The sequence below is a fragment of the Poecilia mexicana genome, unplaced genomic scaffold, assembly GCF_051168715.1.
Source record: "Poecilia mexicana isolate PSO_F unplaced genomic scaffold, ASM5116871v1 scaffold_8, whole genome shotgun sequence".
NCBI classification, from domain to species: domain Eukaryota; kingdom Metazoa; phylum Chordata; class Actinopteri; order Cyprinodontiformes; family Poeciliidae; genus Poecilia; species Poecilia mexicana.
The window spans coordinates 6,299,411-6,313,738 of record NW_028263377.1 but is presented as its reverse complement, the minus strand read 5'-3'; the positions used below and the strand labels follow the sequence as shown (position 1 = coordinate 6,313,738).

Below are 14,328 nucleotides of genomic sequence, written 5' to 3'. Positions count from 1 at the left end.
GTTCACCAGCAAAAACAAGGACCCTAAAAGGAAGAAGCAGAGAAAAAGAATGCTTTTCTTCAGATTTATACAGTGACAGATCAAAAGAATATTTCCTTTGAAGGCCAGAGTTAGATTGAAGATTTGTTCCATTTTCTAAGCCTTTTCCATCTGAGTAAAACTTCAAACTGCCTATTTAGACAAGATGTTCTTTAGTAGCTCCTTTGGGTTGTGATCTCTGAGAAGTTGAATCTCAGCAGGAACAAAGTCCCTGCAGAGGGAGCCGTCAGACACTAAAAACATGTTACAAACACCGACAGGACCTCTCCTCCGGCTGTTATCTTGTTATTGTGTCTGTGTGGGCTCTCCTCCGGGAAACCTGAGTCCCTGAACAAGAAGACGCTTGAGACACCTGAGGGGCTTCTTCTACAGGCGCCACCCTTTCATAGGAGCATATAAGAGCACCGACTCTCAGATTTAAACAGCAAAGATCATTCTTTGCACACAGACAGTCAATGATGTAAGACCATCTAGAGCAGGGGTCTTCAACTCAAGACCTTGACGGTTGGTATCCTGCAACTTTTAGATGTGTCTCTGCTTCAACACACCTGACTAAAATAATCGGGTCCTCCATATGAACTTGACTCCATATGGAGAAGGTAATTCATTCATTTGACTCAAGAGTGCTGGACCAGGGACAGATCTGAAAGTAGCGGGACACTGGAGGTTGAGGACTGGAGTTGAAGACTCCTGATCTAGAGCTAGGAAATTGTTTCTCAAGCAAATTCTGAACAAACGATACTAAAATGGGAAATAGAGCAAATAAAGCTAAATGTTGACAAGCTGATGTAATACATCAGGGTAATTTATGCTGGTGTTTCTCCATTCCGGTCCTCAGGTACCACCGCCCTACATATTTCAGACGTGTCTCTATTCTAGAACACCTGATTCAAACGATTACATGAGCTCCTCTGCATCCCATCCAGTGCTACAGAAACCTGTTAATCACCAGCCTGTTCAAGACGGGTTTGTGGCAGAAGGGAGACACCTAAAGCAGGCAGGTCAGTGGTCCTCGAGAACCGGCATTGAGAAGCACTGATCCAGGCATTGTCCTCATTATCTGTGTATTTTCTCACAAGAAGGAACACGAGCTTCTCTGAAGACTTTGTTCAAAGCTGTAGAAATGTTGGCAGACGATCTGAAACTTAAAGACTGTCTTAAAGTCTTTACACCTGAGCTGCCTCCAGCAGTGGACCACTGAGACCAGAGCCTGTGGTTACTCCTCACCACCAGGGGGTCTGTTCTGCTTTATTGAAGACCTTTTTTTAGCCTTGGTCCCTTTGCGAATCTGCAAACGGTGTTTTCAGCCTCCCTCGGCTGAAGGCCTCACTTCAGGCTGGTTACACTCCTGTGGGGTTAAGCTCACTCATAGAGGAGTGAAGCTTTTAGCCAATAAGCTTTTCCTTTGAGATTACAGACTGAGTTAATTGTGTTTTTTTATTCAAGCCTGTCTTTTAAAAGTTCAATAAGCAAATCCCAATCTGTCCTAAACAGTAAATTTTAGGACTTGTTGGTCTACAAGTCCACTTGTAATTTTCAAGTTGTTGAAAAAGAGACTTAAGTCATCGGTATATAGTTGAATTATTTGTATGTCTGACCTATGAACCACAAAGCTGTGAAAGTAGACATCTGTACCATTTTGAACATTTATAACTGAAAGGTTTCTCTCATAAAAAACTATTTTAAATACCTATTCACTGTTTATGCCGCTCATCTTTGCAATGTTGTAGGGCGGCCACTGGTTGAGAAGGAGGGTCCACTGTGGACAGTCCATCACACACCAAACTATTTTAAATGATATTAGCTAAATATACTGTAATCTGCACCTAAACATGTTTTTCCTTCATTGGGATAATTGTCTTTACATCTTTGTAACATAATAAGAATCACAGTTTACTCCAGTGTTCTGTTATTAACACTAAGAGTCCCTTATGTGGTTTCAGAAGGTGAGTAAAAGTTGAAATTAACAAGAAAGTTTAAAAAATGCCTCTAATTTGCATTTGTAAGAAAAACCTGCAAACTCTATTCATTTTTCTTGAATTATTCTTATAAATTCTAGTTTATAAAGTCAAAATTTTGTCTAATGACTAAAACTAACCAATCAGTGATTCCTGGCCTTAGCAAACTCAGTTTCAGTCAGCTTTTTATCATGATGAAAGAGGGTTTTTTTCAAAAAAACAACTACTCAAAAATATATACATGTAACAGAGTCCAAAGTTTATACTCACCAGTTTGTTGGTCCTCTGTGTTGAGCCCTGATATGGATGCAGAGTGTAGTTCGAGGCGTTCTTTTATCTGTTGTCTGGAGTGTCGTCAGTTTGACGCCGACCAGTGAGGGAGGAACGTTCACATATCCAGAGAAAATATTGACATTTTCAGTTGAGTGCTTTTTATTTCCCAAAGTGGGAAGGTTCTCCATGCGCCGAATAAAGGTGACTGAAAGTGAAAATTCATCTGGAGAGAAGCCGCGGCTCTGTATTTATCTTGCTTTACAAGGGTATCTCTATTAGGTCTTTTTTTGTGCTAATTTTATCAAAGTGTTTGGGAAGATGCTTGGAAACAGCATCTTTCTTTTCTTTGCATTTGAACATTTATCAGAAAGGGAGCATCAGTCCTCCAGATTTTTTTTTTTTTTTAAGCATTTTATTTTTCTTTCCTTCTATCACTGGAGACATTCAGCTCAGAGACACAGACGGTTTCAGAACGTCTCCATGTCTCAGTCACGCATCCAAAAGAGGACGCGGTGCCTTAAAAAGCAGGCCACACAGGTCCTCTCTGCAGGGCTGAGTAAGGGGATGGAAAAGCAGGAATTGGAGATTTGTGAGCTAGGGAGTTTCAGAAGTGAACAAAGGGTAGTTAATTACATTTGAAGCGCTGCAGAGGTAAGGAGGACCCGATGTTCTGTTCCCATGTGGGGAATTAAGACAAAACCCATGATAATTGTTACACCGATGCGTAAATCACACCAGAGAGCTACACAGAAACCGCTGTGAATTGGTTCTACTGGCTCTTTTGAAAAGGTTTAGACGTTAAAGTCCCTTCTTAACGCACATTTTAAAACTTTCAATGACGCATAATATGTAGAAATTGTGTTAGATTTAGAATCTGTGATCTGACATTTGTTAGGTATCCTTTTGTATTTAAAAATATGATAAACAGTTAAATAAAACATAGGTCTGGACTGTGAAAGTGGCTGCTAATGTTCAGAACAGCGTCGCAGAATGCCGATTCATCCGTGTGCCGAGTGAAGGTCCATGCAGACGTTCGAGGAGCCAGAGATAAACTGGCTGTGCTTCCAGAAAGTTTCAGCTCAGAGCTTCTTCTTTGCAACAGTCGACCAGGCGACTCAGACAGTTGACTCGTTCCTCTGCGTCAACCTTACTTGAATGTGTCGCTTGTCTAAAACCGACATTTCAGTTTCATCCTTTGAAATCTTTTTCTTTCTAAACACTTTCAATGAAGTAAAAGTTCCAGTTATTTAAGTCAATTACTCGCTGATACTAAAACTAATACGTTTGTGGTTCTCCAGCAAATGACAACATTGCTTTCGTGAATGGAAGTTTTATTTGGCTCGCAGAGTAAAGATGGCCGCGGTATCAATACGACCTCTGTGTCTCAGAATCCGGACAGAGGAGGAACTGGGACCAACACATAAACACGGAGAGCGGATTCACCAAGTCCCACACGGACATTTATTCATTATGAAACAGACTGAATGTTTGTGAACCAATGTAATGACCAAATGTGGCAGTTGAAAATCAGCTTTAAGACAGACAGGTAAGCACATTTTTCACATTTTGTGACATTACAACCACAAACTTAAATATTTTTTAATCTGAAACGTTGACACAGATCAACACAAAGCAGGAGCACAACCCCAAAGAACAATAATACATGGTTTTCTATTAATTTATGTGTAAATCACAAAAGGAGGGAAAGGAAAGCTCACACGTTTAGTGAAGGTATTTTTGAAACATTACATTTATTAAAATATGGATGTAAAAGCTTTACTCCCACATATTTACCTTTCTGTTATCTTTGAATTAGCATGGTTACTAATACAAATGTGAAAAGTGTAGCATATATTTTGTCCACCGTTATGCACCGATATCCTTAGGAGATACTCCATTAATCAAAGACGCCTTCAAAGATGACCAAGGTCTTCTTGCCTTTATTGAAAGATAGTCATAAAGGAAGTAGATAACCAAACTGCTAATGGTTAGCAGAAGTAGTTCTACAGTTGAACATGAAATGCTTACATTTGGAAGGCATGTAAAACTGGAGATCATCTGCCAAGAAATGGAAGGAAATGTTTGTTTTTTAGAACCAGGTGAAATTAAAATCAGGGGAGTGAGAACTAACCCTTGAGGAACTCCACACGTGAGAGGAAAAGCATTCTACTAACTGAACTGAGAGACTCCTGAGATCTAGAACAAAACAAAACTAATCCTTTTTTGAGTGTGGACAGGAAGTCCAGGTCACTCAAATGCACCACAGTGAACAACACAAATGTGAGATAATGCATTTAATGAGACGGTCGATGTGGTATTTGTCTAGTTTTCATAGCGTATTTGACTTTAGCTCTTCACCATGCAAATTATTCACAAAACAAAGTACGACTAACTCTCACAGAAACAGCATGTAAACGGTCACATTTCATATTAACAGTAGCAATATAAGAGGTTTAATAGACAAAAACAGAGAAAAGGAGCTTCAGGCACTGTGCTGTTCCTGAACAACAGGGGTGTATAATTGCATGCAACATAGCAGTGTTGTGGTAAAATAGGTAAAAACTTCTAATATCAAATGTAGCAGCATACAAGATTAGGGAAATGCATACTTCTTTACACAATCTGATTTGTCATGCACAATAATTTGAGTATAAATATATTAAAAAACTAAGTATTGCTTTTAATTTTATCTTTCAAATATTAATTTAATATTATTTATATAACTTTTTAGTCTTATAAAAAGTGCATCGTACCAACAGGCTGTTGAAAACTAACATAAAATCGGTTTGACGTAAAGTAGCCTTGTGGTGTTGTGCTTCACACATGCCACCAGCAGGTGTCAGTGTTTCCTTACTTCTGATATTTCTAACTGAAATCACCTACCTTGAGCAGACAGAGAGAACAGGTGCTTTTTTCTCTAATAACACACCAGGCTTGGATTTACTGGCCTGTGTTTGTATAACTATCAAACATATTTCTCATAAATTGCACCAATCACAATAAAACACATCAAAGGAAGACATTTATATAGAAAATACGAATAACGTGACTAAACTAAACCTGGTTTTAGTTCTTGTCGATAACATCAAACCAGTGTGGTGCCCATCCGGACCGGCTTCACAACATCCTCTTTCTCTGCCACCATGACATCATCTGTACCCTCCAAGACGCCCCGAATACTGACCGACCCAGGAAATGAGGCTACGATCCTGGAATGTGAGAGGGAAGAGGGCGGATGAATGTCCCCCTCTTCCTCCCACCGCCCCTTTACCCTTTTGTCCATCACCCTTGAAGTCTTTCCTCTGAGTAGAACAAGGAGCTCCTTTCTCCTGTTCCTCCCCGGCTTTCCTCCATGACTGACGGATCTCTTAAGGACCCAGTCGTCCAGTGAAGTCACTGTGGGTACTGTTACGGCCCCTGGCCTCTTGAGGCTGTGCAGGCTCCCTTTTGTTATGCAGGTTCAGCTGTGAGAGCACATCTTCCTGATTGGCTGCCTGGTGGCTGTAGGAAAGCAGCTACACCATTGGACCAGCAGAGGATTGTCAAGTCAATCAGACGTTGATGAGGCTCACCTGCACCATATAAAAGGCTCCTAAATTCATTCCTCTAGGGGGGCAGCTATTTTGAAGAGGTTCTGTGAAGCTGCCTCCTCTCTTTTTTTTTGGTGGTTGCAACTACTTTAAGCTAGCTTGGTCTTTGTTTGTTCTTGTTTGTTCAGTTTAGTTACTTTGACTTTGCTCCAGTTAAATATGAGTTAGAAGCCGGTGTTTGGGAGGCTGCGTGCTTCCCGCAGCCTCTCCTTTGCATGTGGTTTCTTTTCTTTGTGTTGTTTCCTTTTGTGGTTTGTTTTGAGTTTACTTTAAACTGACTTGTTTGGATTTTTTTTAACTTTAATTTGCTCCTGACATTATTGAGTTTGTTAATCCCTCTCTTTTTTTTGCATTAATTGGGTTAAATTGTATTGTTTTGTGAAACTTTATTTTGTAATAAATCATTTTTACTTTACACTGTCGCTCCAGACTCATTTTATGTTACTGCCCCTGGACCCCTAGACCTTGGGGGCGTAACATAATTGGGGGCTTGTCCAGGATCCCTCGTTAAGGAGGATCCCTATGTCTGGAGTGTTTGGAATTAAAAGAGGAACATTTTGGGTTGTCTGTATCCACTAATTATGTCAGTACCATTTAATCTGGAGCACTTTTTAGCTAACCCCTCCTTTGAGCTTATACATAGCTGCCGCAAGTGTGAATTGCTGCAAATTGTGGAGCACTTTAAGCTGCAGGTCCCAAAACAGGTCCTTAAACGTGACCTAAAGGCTCTGGTAGTGGGCAGGTTGATGGAGACTGGTGTGATCAAAGAGCCTGATCTGCCTGAGGCTGCTGCAGTGCCAAGCCATAAGGCCTTGTCTGTGGAGGACCTCAAGGATGGTTCTAGTGTGGAGGTAGGAGTGAGTGAACGGGGAAAGACACCTCGTACACTCCCTCGCTATGACCCACTGTCTTCTGTGAGCTCAGAAGGACGAGATGGAGCTCGTTTGAAGGTACGGTTGGCACGTCTGCAGATGGAGGCTGAGGAAAAGGCCCAGGATAGAAAAGCTCAGCTGGAGCTTGAGATCAGGAGGCTGGAAATAGAGGCAGAGAAAGCTATACAGCTGCGCAAACTTGAGCTGGAGGCCCAGACTCAAGCGCCTTCTGCCTCTGTCACACCAAGTTCCACCTCCATGTCTGCTACGCCATTCGACATCAGTAAGTGCATTTCTTTAGTACCTGCTTTCAGAGAATCTGAGGTTGATTCATACTTTGCAGCATTTGAACGCATCGCTGGCGCTTTGCAATGGCCTAGGGAAACCTGGCCTCTTTTGTTACAATGTAAGTTTTCTGGTAAAGCTCAAGAGGTGTTGGCAGCGCTTCCGTTAAAGGATAGCTTGGATTATGATCTGGTTAAGGCTGCTGTCTTACAAGCTTATGAATTGGTCCCAGAAGCTTATAGACAGAAGTTTCGACAGCAAAAGAAAACTGCAGGACAAACACATGTTGAGTTTGCCAGAGAGAAGGGCATTCTCTTTGATAAGTGGTGTGCCACATCGAAGGCTAACAATTATGATGCCTTACGTGAGCTAATATTGTTGGAAGATTTTAAAAAGTGCATTCCTGATCGGGTGGTGTTGTATTTAAATGAACAGAAGGTGACCACTCTTGCATCTGCTGCTGTTCTTGCCGATGAGTATGTGCTTACCCATAAGTCATCATTCATTGTTAATGAAAAGTCACATGTTAGCTCTGTGCCACAGTTTCCATTGGTTAAACCCACAGTTCCAAAGGAAAGCCGTGAGTGTTTCTATTGTCACAAACCTGGACATGTCATTGCTGATTGTTTAGCTTTAAAACACAAATCGCAGCCAAATTCTGAACAAACTAAAGGTGTTGGTTTTGTGAAAAAAGAACCCCGTAATAAGAGCACTGGTTGTGGTGGCAAATTACCTGATCCTTGTTTTGAACCATTCATTTTTGATGGCTTGATCTCACTTGCATCTGATCCCTCTGATTTAAAACCAGTTCACATCTTGAGAGACACTGGATGTTCCCAATCAATCATTCTCTCAAATGTTTTGCCTTTCTCGTCTGAAAGTGCGTGTGGATACAATTCTGTTCTGAGGGGGATAGAGATGGGCTATGCTCCACGACCAGTCCACAGAGTTTATCTAAAATCAAAACTTGTCACCGGGTGTTTCCCTATTGCTGTATGCCCAGAGTTACCCATAGATGGGGTGGCTATGCTAATGGGGAACGACATTGCTGGAGGTTTAGTACTTCCAAGTCTGGAGGTTTTAGATAATCCTTTAAACCAGACAACCCCAGACTCACTAGACTCTGGGCTGTATCCAGCCTGTGTGGTCACCCGTGCACAGGCACGCAAAGACTCGGATATTTCAATTTCTGATTCTGTTTTGATGTCTCCATTTTCTAGCGAGGGTGATGCACAACCCAAAAGTAACAGCATTTCGTTACTTCCAGATTTGGGGGAGCTGGAGGAGCCTGGTCCACTCTGGGAGGAAGCATCCCTCCCCCTGACCAGACAACATTTGTCATCTGCTCAACAAGCTGATGAGACATTACAAAGATGTTTCAAGCAGGTGGTAAGTGCTGAACAAGCCAATAAAGAGAAGCAAGCTTTCACTGTGGAACAGGGTGTGTTAATGCGTCAATGGTCTTCATCAGATGCCGGCAGCTTAGACTGGGGTAAGGTTAAACAGATTGTTATACCAGCCGCATATAGACAGAAGGTCCTGTCTCTGGCTCATGAAAGCCAGTGGTCCGGTCACTTGGGTGTTACCAAGACATACCAACTTCTGTTAAAGCACTTCTTCTGGCCTGGTATGAAACAAGATGTTTCCAGGTTTTGTCGCAGTTGTCATGTGTGTCAAATTGCTGGTAAACCTAACCAGGTAATACCCCCTGCTCCACTGTGCCCTATTCCGGTGATGGACCAACCATTTGACCATGTAATAGTAGACTGTGTTGGACCTTTGCCCAGGACAACAGGTGGAAATCAATATTTACTCACAATTATGTGTACTGCCACACGATTCCCTGAAGCCATCCCGTTGAATAAAATTACAGCGAAGTCTGTGGTTAAAGCTTTGACAAAGTTCTTTTCTGTGTTTGGTTTACCAAAAACACTACAAACAGATCAAGGAACAAATTTTCAGTCAAAGTTGTTCAAGCAGGTAGCTCAAACCTTAAACATTAGGCACGTTGTTTCATCGGCTTACCACCCAGAATCTCAAGGTGCTTTGGAACGATGGCATCAGACTTTAAAGTCAATGCTGCGTAAGTACTGTCTGGAAACTGGGAAAAGCTGGGATGAGGGGGTTCCATTTGTATTGTTTGCTGCTAGGGAGGCAGGTCAAGAATCCCTTGGTTTCAGTCCAGCTGAATTAGTATTTGGTCACACCCCCCGTGGCCCTTTAAGAGCGTTAAAAGAATCTTTCTTGGTTCCTGCGGAAGGTTCTAAAAAAAGTGTGACCAAGTATGTGCAAGCCTTTCGTGAGCGCCTAAGCCAAGCTAATGTGCTAGCAAAAAAACATCTAGCTGACTCCCAGAGAAGGATGAAGCATCGTTATGATAAAACATCCGTCAAAAGAGTTTTTCAAGTAGGAAATCAGGTTGTTGCACTTCTACCTATTACTGGTTCGGCCTTATCCGCCAGGTTCGATGGGCCTTATGAAGTTCTGGAGAGAATAGGGGAGCATGATTATGTCATTGGTACCCCAAATCGGCGGCGCAAGACTCGCGTCTGCCATGTGAACATGCTTAAGTTGTACCACTCCCGATCTGCTCCAGAACCTAATGGGGTGTGCGCCCCAATTGTAGTTGCAACTTCACTAGAAGTAGATGAGTCAGACAATGTTGATGGTTTAAGGGTGAATTATCCCATCTGTTCAAGTCCTCGCCTCCCAAACTCAGAAATGCTAAAATCTCTGGCGAGCCAGCTTGACCACTTATCCCCTGAACAGCAAAAAGAGATAATGGACCTAATCAGTGAGTACACATGTTTGTTCAATGATGTACCAACACGTACAACAGTGCTAGAACATGACATAGATGTTCAAAGTGCAAAGCCAATCAAACAGCATCCTTACCGTGCTAATCCCACAAAACGTTCGCTAATGAGACAGGAAATTGAGTACCTGCTTGAGCATGGTCTAGCCAAACCTAGTCAAAGTCCCTGGAGCTCACCCTGTTTGTTAGAGACCAAGTCAGATGGTTCACCACGCTTTATCACAGACTTTCGCAAGGTAAACTCTGTCACTGTACCTGATGCCTATCCTCTCCCTAGGATTGAGGACTGTGTAGATAATATTGGAGCTGCAAAATATGTTACAAAATTGGATCTTCTCAAGGGTTATTGGCAAGTCCCCTTGACTGAAAGGGCTTCCAACATTTCAGCTTTTGTGACCCCAGATAACTTTTTGCAGTACACGGTTATGGCATTTGGTATGTGTAATGCCCCTGCTACTTTTCAGAGGCTGATAAACATAGTACTGCGTGGCATCTCCAACTGCAGTGCTTATTTAGACGATCTGGTGGTATATACTGAAACCTGGTGGGAACATTTGCAAACACTATATCGAGTATTTCATAGTTTGGCCCAAGCTTCCTTGACCCTTAATCTGGCAAAGTGTGAATTTGGCAAGGCCACTGTAACATATTTAGGCAGAGAGGTAGGCCGAGGGCAAGTCCGTCCCCTCAATGCTAAAGTTGTGGCAATTAATGGGTATCCCACACCCAAAACACGACGTGAGCTGCGTAGATTTCTGGGCATGGTTGGCTATTATCGGAACTTTTGCAGAAACTTCTCTTCAGTAGTTCAACCGTTAACCAATCTACTTAGCCCAAAGACTGACTTTGTTTGGTCAGATGAATGCCAAGATGCTTTTGAGAGGGCCAAATCTCTTCTTTGCCACACACCAGTACTTGCTGCACCTGATCTGACCCGACCTTTCAAACTGGAGGTGGATGCCAGCGCTGTCGGGGCTGGTGCGGTGCTAATACAGGAAGATTTGGAGGGTTTAGATCATCCTGTTTGCTACTTCTCCCGAAAGTTTAACAAGCATCAACTAAATTATTCCACCATTGAAAAAGAAACCCTGGCTCTGTTGTTGGCTCTTCAGCACTTCCATGTTTACCTTGGGTCCAGTAGTTTGCCGATTGATGTATTTACTGATCATAATCCATTAGTATTTCTGTCACGCATGTACAACCACAATCAGCGCCTTATGCGGTGGGCATTATTGCTACAAGAATACAAACTCAACATTCGACACAAGAAAGGAACAGAAAATGTTCTTGCAGATGGCCTTTCCAGGTTGTGAGTATGCTTCTTTTGTTGTTGTTTTTTTTCTTGCACTAAGTATTTACAAAACATGGTTTTGTAATTTAAGGGGGGGAGTGTTACGGCCCCTGGCCTCTTGAGGCTGTGCAGGCTCCCTTTTGTTATGCAGGTTCAGCTGTGAGAGCACATCTTCCTGATTGGCTGCCTGGTGGCTGTAGGAAAGCAGCTACACCATTGGACCAGCAGAGGATTGTCAAGTCAATCAGACGTTGATGAGGCTCACCTGCACCATATAAAAGGCTCCTAAATTCATTCCTCTAGGGGGGCAGCTATTTTGAAGAGGTTCTGTGAAGCTGCCTCCTCTCTTTTTTTTTGGTGGTTGCAACTACTTTAAGCTAGCTTGGTCTTTGTTTGTTCTTGTTTGTTCAGTTTAGTTACTTTGACTTTGCTCCAGTTAAATATGAGTTAGAAGCCGGTGTTTGGGAGGCTGCGTGCTTCCCGCAGCCTCTCCTTTGCATGTGGTTTCTTTTCTTTGTGTTGTTTCCTTTTGTGGTTTGTTTTGAGTTTACTTTAAACTGACTTGTTTGGATTTTTTTTAACTTTAATTTGCTCCTGACATTATTGAGTTTGTTAATCCCTCTCTTTTTTTTGCATTAATTGGGTTAAATTGTATTGTTTTGTGAAACTTTATTTTGTAATCATTTTTACTTTACACTGTCGCTCCAGACTCATTTTATGTTACTGCCCCTGGACCCCTAGACCTTGGGGGCGTAACAGTACTTAGCAAGAAAAGTGTAGCGAGGGACCAAATAAAGACTTCCCCATTCCACCCCCTTAGATATCCTACTATTAGGAATTAAGAATAAAAAAAGTTCACAAATATATTAATCTGTTAACGGTGTAACCACTTACCTGCAAAAGGACGTTGGAAGACAAACATTTGGCTTTAGTGCAACTTGTCATAGCTTAATCCCTCATTCTCAAGGGTGACCAATACAGAGCCTTCCAAAGCTATTCACACACTTTGAACTTTTCCGCTTTGCATCACTGTACAAGTTTTTACTTGAATATATTTAAGTGGCAAAGATGAGATCAAAGTAGTGCCCAAGTATGAAGTAGAAGGAAGACGAAAAATGTCCACAAAAAAAAAAAAATCTGAGAAGTTTAACTAACCACTGCAGCTCAGTGACATTGGATTGTGAACATTCAGGTGGAGCAATTGTCAAGTCTACCTCACAATTCTCAGCTCTAAACTTTGACTGGGCCATTCTAACATGAATATGCGTTGGTATCGACCGTCCCAATGTAGCTGCCACACCGTCTGGCCTTTTGCCACCTCTGACGAGAATTCGCTCTCTTTATCTTAATCCATCTTCCCTTTAAGTCTGATGAGCTTCCGTCAGACTTAAAGGGACTTAACACGATGTGGGGAAGATTTTATATTAGGAATGATGCGTTCTGGCTGATGTGCAGTTTAAAAAGTGAAAGTTTGTTCTCTACTAGCCATAATGCCTTCTTTCTTTCATATTAGTTGTGCTGTCAACGTGGCTTGTGGCAAATTGAACATGAGGCTCCTCATGGCTTCTTTTTGTCACTCTTCCGTTCTGAAAAAGTTCAAGGTGTATGAGTGCTTTAGCAAGGCACTGTGTTTGGTTTTAGATTCTTTTAACGATATACAAGAGACTACAATACAGGAATGTTTTGAAGTAGTTACAGTACCTTTCACAGTAAAACACCAGAGTGTCATTAAGTTCTTGTGTAAAGGTAACACGATGCAGAACAAGGACACAGTGCATGTCTGTGTGGCTTACAGGGATCACACCAGTACAAAAACATCAGAAATTCAAGTTTGGATGGTTGTGTGATGAAACTACACACTGAAATCAGAGTTAGATTAAACTAAAAAATATTTTCCCCAATGATGATGTATTGTGATAAATAGTAAAGTGATACTTTTGGTTGTATTTTTTTGTGAAGTTAGAAAACAAACAGAGTTGATGAGGTGCGTCAGTGCTGGGTCTCCACCTCCACCACGGTCCAGTCTCCGGCTGGGGAGCTGCCCCGGCTGTCTGGGGAGTAACTGCTGACGGAGGTCACTGTAGCCGTAGGAGGGCTGAACTGTGGAGGAAGGTTGGGCCACATGCTGCTTTTCAGCGGGCTTAGGGTTCCCCCAGTCCCTACGGGTAGGAGCAGGAGCGGGGGGCACCCTCCATCGCTGGACAGCATCAGGGACTGGTTGATGAGCTGCTGGACTATGTCCACCTTCTTGTTCCATTCCAGGTCGTGTGGAGCCACCTGACGCGGGGGCCTCTGGAAGCCCTGAGATACGGCTTGGGAAGGCAGCAGCCTCCTCCGTCCCACCAGAACGTTCCTGTTCGGCTCCCCCCTGACCTCGTCCTCCTCGTCACTGGTTTCCATGGCTTCGTAGATGGTGCAGAGGCCAGACGACGGGGACAGCATCACGCCGGTCGGGCTCCTCCTCAGCTGCTGCTGCTGCTGGATCTGCTTCTGCTGCATGCGGTACTGGTGCTCCAGCTCCAGCTGCCACTGCAGAACCTGCCTGCGGTGACGGTGCTCCTGCTGCTGTTGCTGCAGCTGAAGCTGGAGCAGCTCTCGGCGCTGCTTCTCCAGCTGCTTCTGCTGCTCCAGCCTGAGCCGCTCCTCCTCCAGCCACTGCCTCTTCTGTCTCTCCTGCTCCTGACGGTGCTGCTCCATCCTCCTCAGCTGCTCTTCAATTATGTAGCTGCTCTCAGTGCTGGATTTGGGCGCTAAAGGAGGGGGTGCGATTCTGGAGAAATGCTCCGCTAGTGCTGGATCGATGGGTCTCCTGTTACCCGGCACCAATGCCAAGTAGTGGCCGTTGGCTATTGGAATACCAGGAAAGTGGTTCTGGTTGCGGTTGTCTTCCTGAGTGCATGTTTGCCACTTGTAGTCTTCATCCACTTCAGAGGGCTTTGCGTCTCCTGTGAGACAGTGAGGGTCACTTGAAGCATCTAGCAGAGATGCATGCATCAAACAGAACAGGTGGTGGTGGAACAAGGGGGCCGAGGAGAAGTTGGACATGAGGGAAGAGGTATAAATGTGAACAGAAAGAGGGGTTTATAAAATGTAACTTCCTTAAAGATACCATAAACCATATTGTTTAAAAATTAATCAATGTTTTAGCATGGGCAGTTGGCATGACTTGTTGCTCTCTGAAGACGGTTTGTCAAATAATTTGATG

At 43.1% G+C, this 14,328-nt stretch overlaps 2 protein-coding genes across 2 annotated transcripts in view; one reads left to right on the top strand and one right to left on the bottom strand.

The window, feature by feature from the left end:
- The first annotated feature begins 5,558 nt into the window (after window positions 1–5,558).
- Window positions 5,559–11,606, top strand: LOC148157937 (uncharacterized). Its single transcript, XM_088008113.1, has one exon. It carries the CDS (start codon window positions 6,442–6,444, stop codon window positions 11,143–11,145), a length of 4,704 nt encoding a protein of 1,567 aa, XP_087864239.1. The 5' UTR covers window positions 5,559–6,441; the 3' UTR covers window positions 11,146–11,606.
- Window positions 11,607–11,685: 79 nt separating this feature from the next.
- The window catches only part of prr36b (proline rich 36b), a 39,983-nt gene continuing 37,340 nt past the window's right edge, over window positions 11,686–14,328 (bottom strand). The window contains exon 6 of the mRNA XM_088008114.1: window positions 11,686–14,068. Within this exon, the coding sequence (XP_087864240.1) occupies window positions 13,113–14,068 (956 nt within the window). The 3' untranslated portion in view covers window positions 11,686–13,112. The remainder of the gene's footprint in view (window positions 14,069–14,328) is intronic.

Bases quoted from the DNA above. Each gene is read 5' to 3' on its own strand.
- LOC148157937 (XM_088008113.1), top strand. From the start codon at position 6,442: ATGTCAGTACCATTTAATCTGGAGCACTTTTTAGCTAACCCCTCCTTT.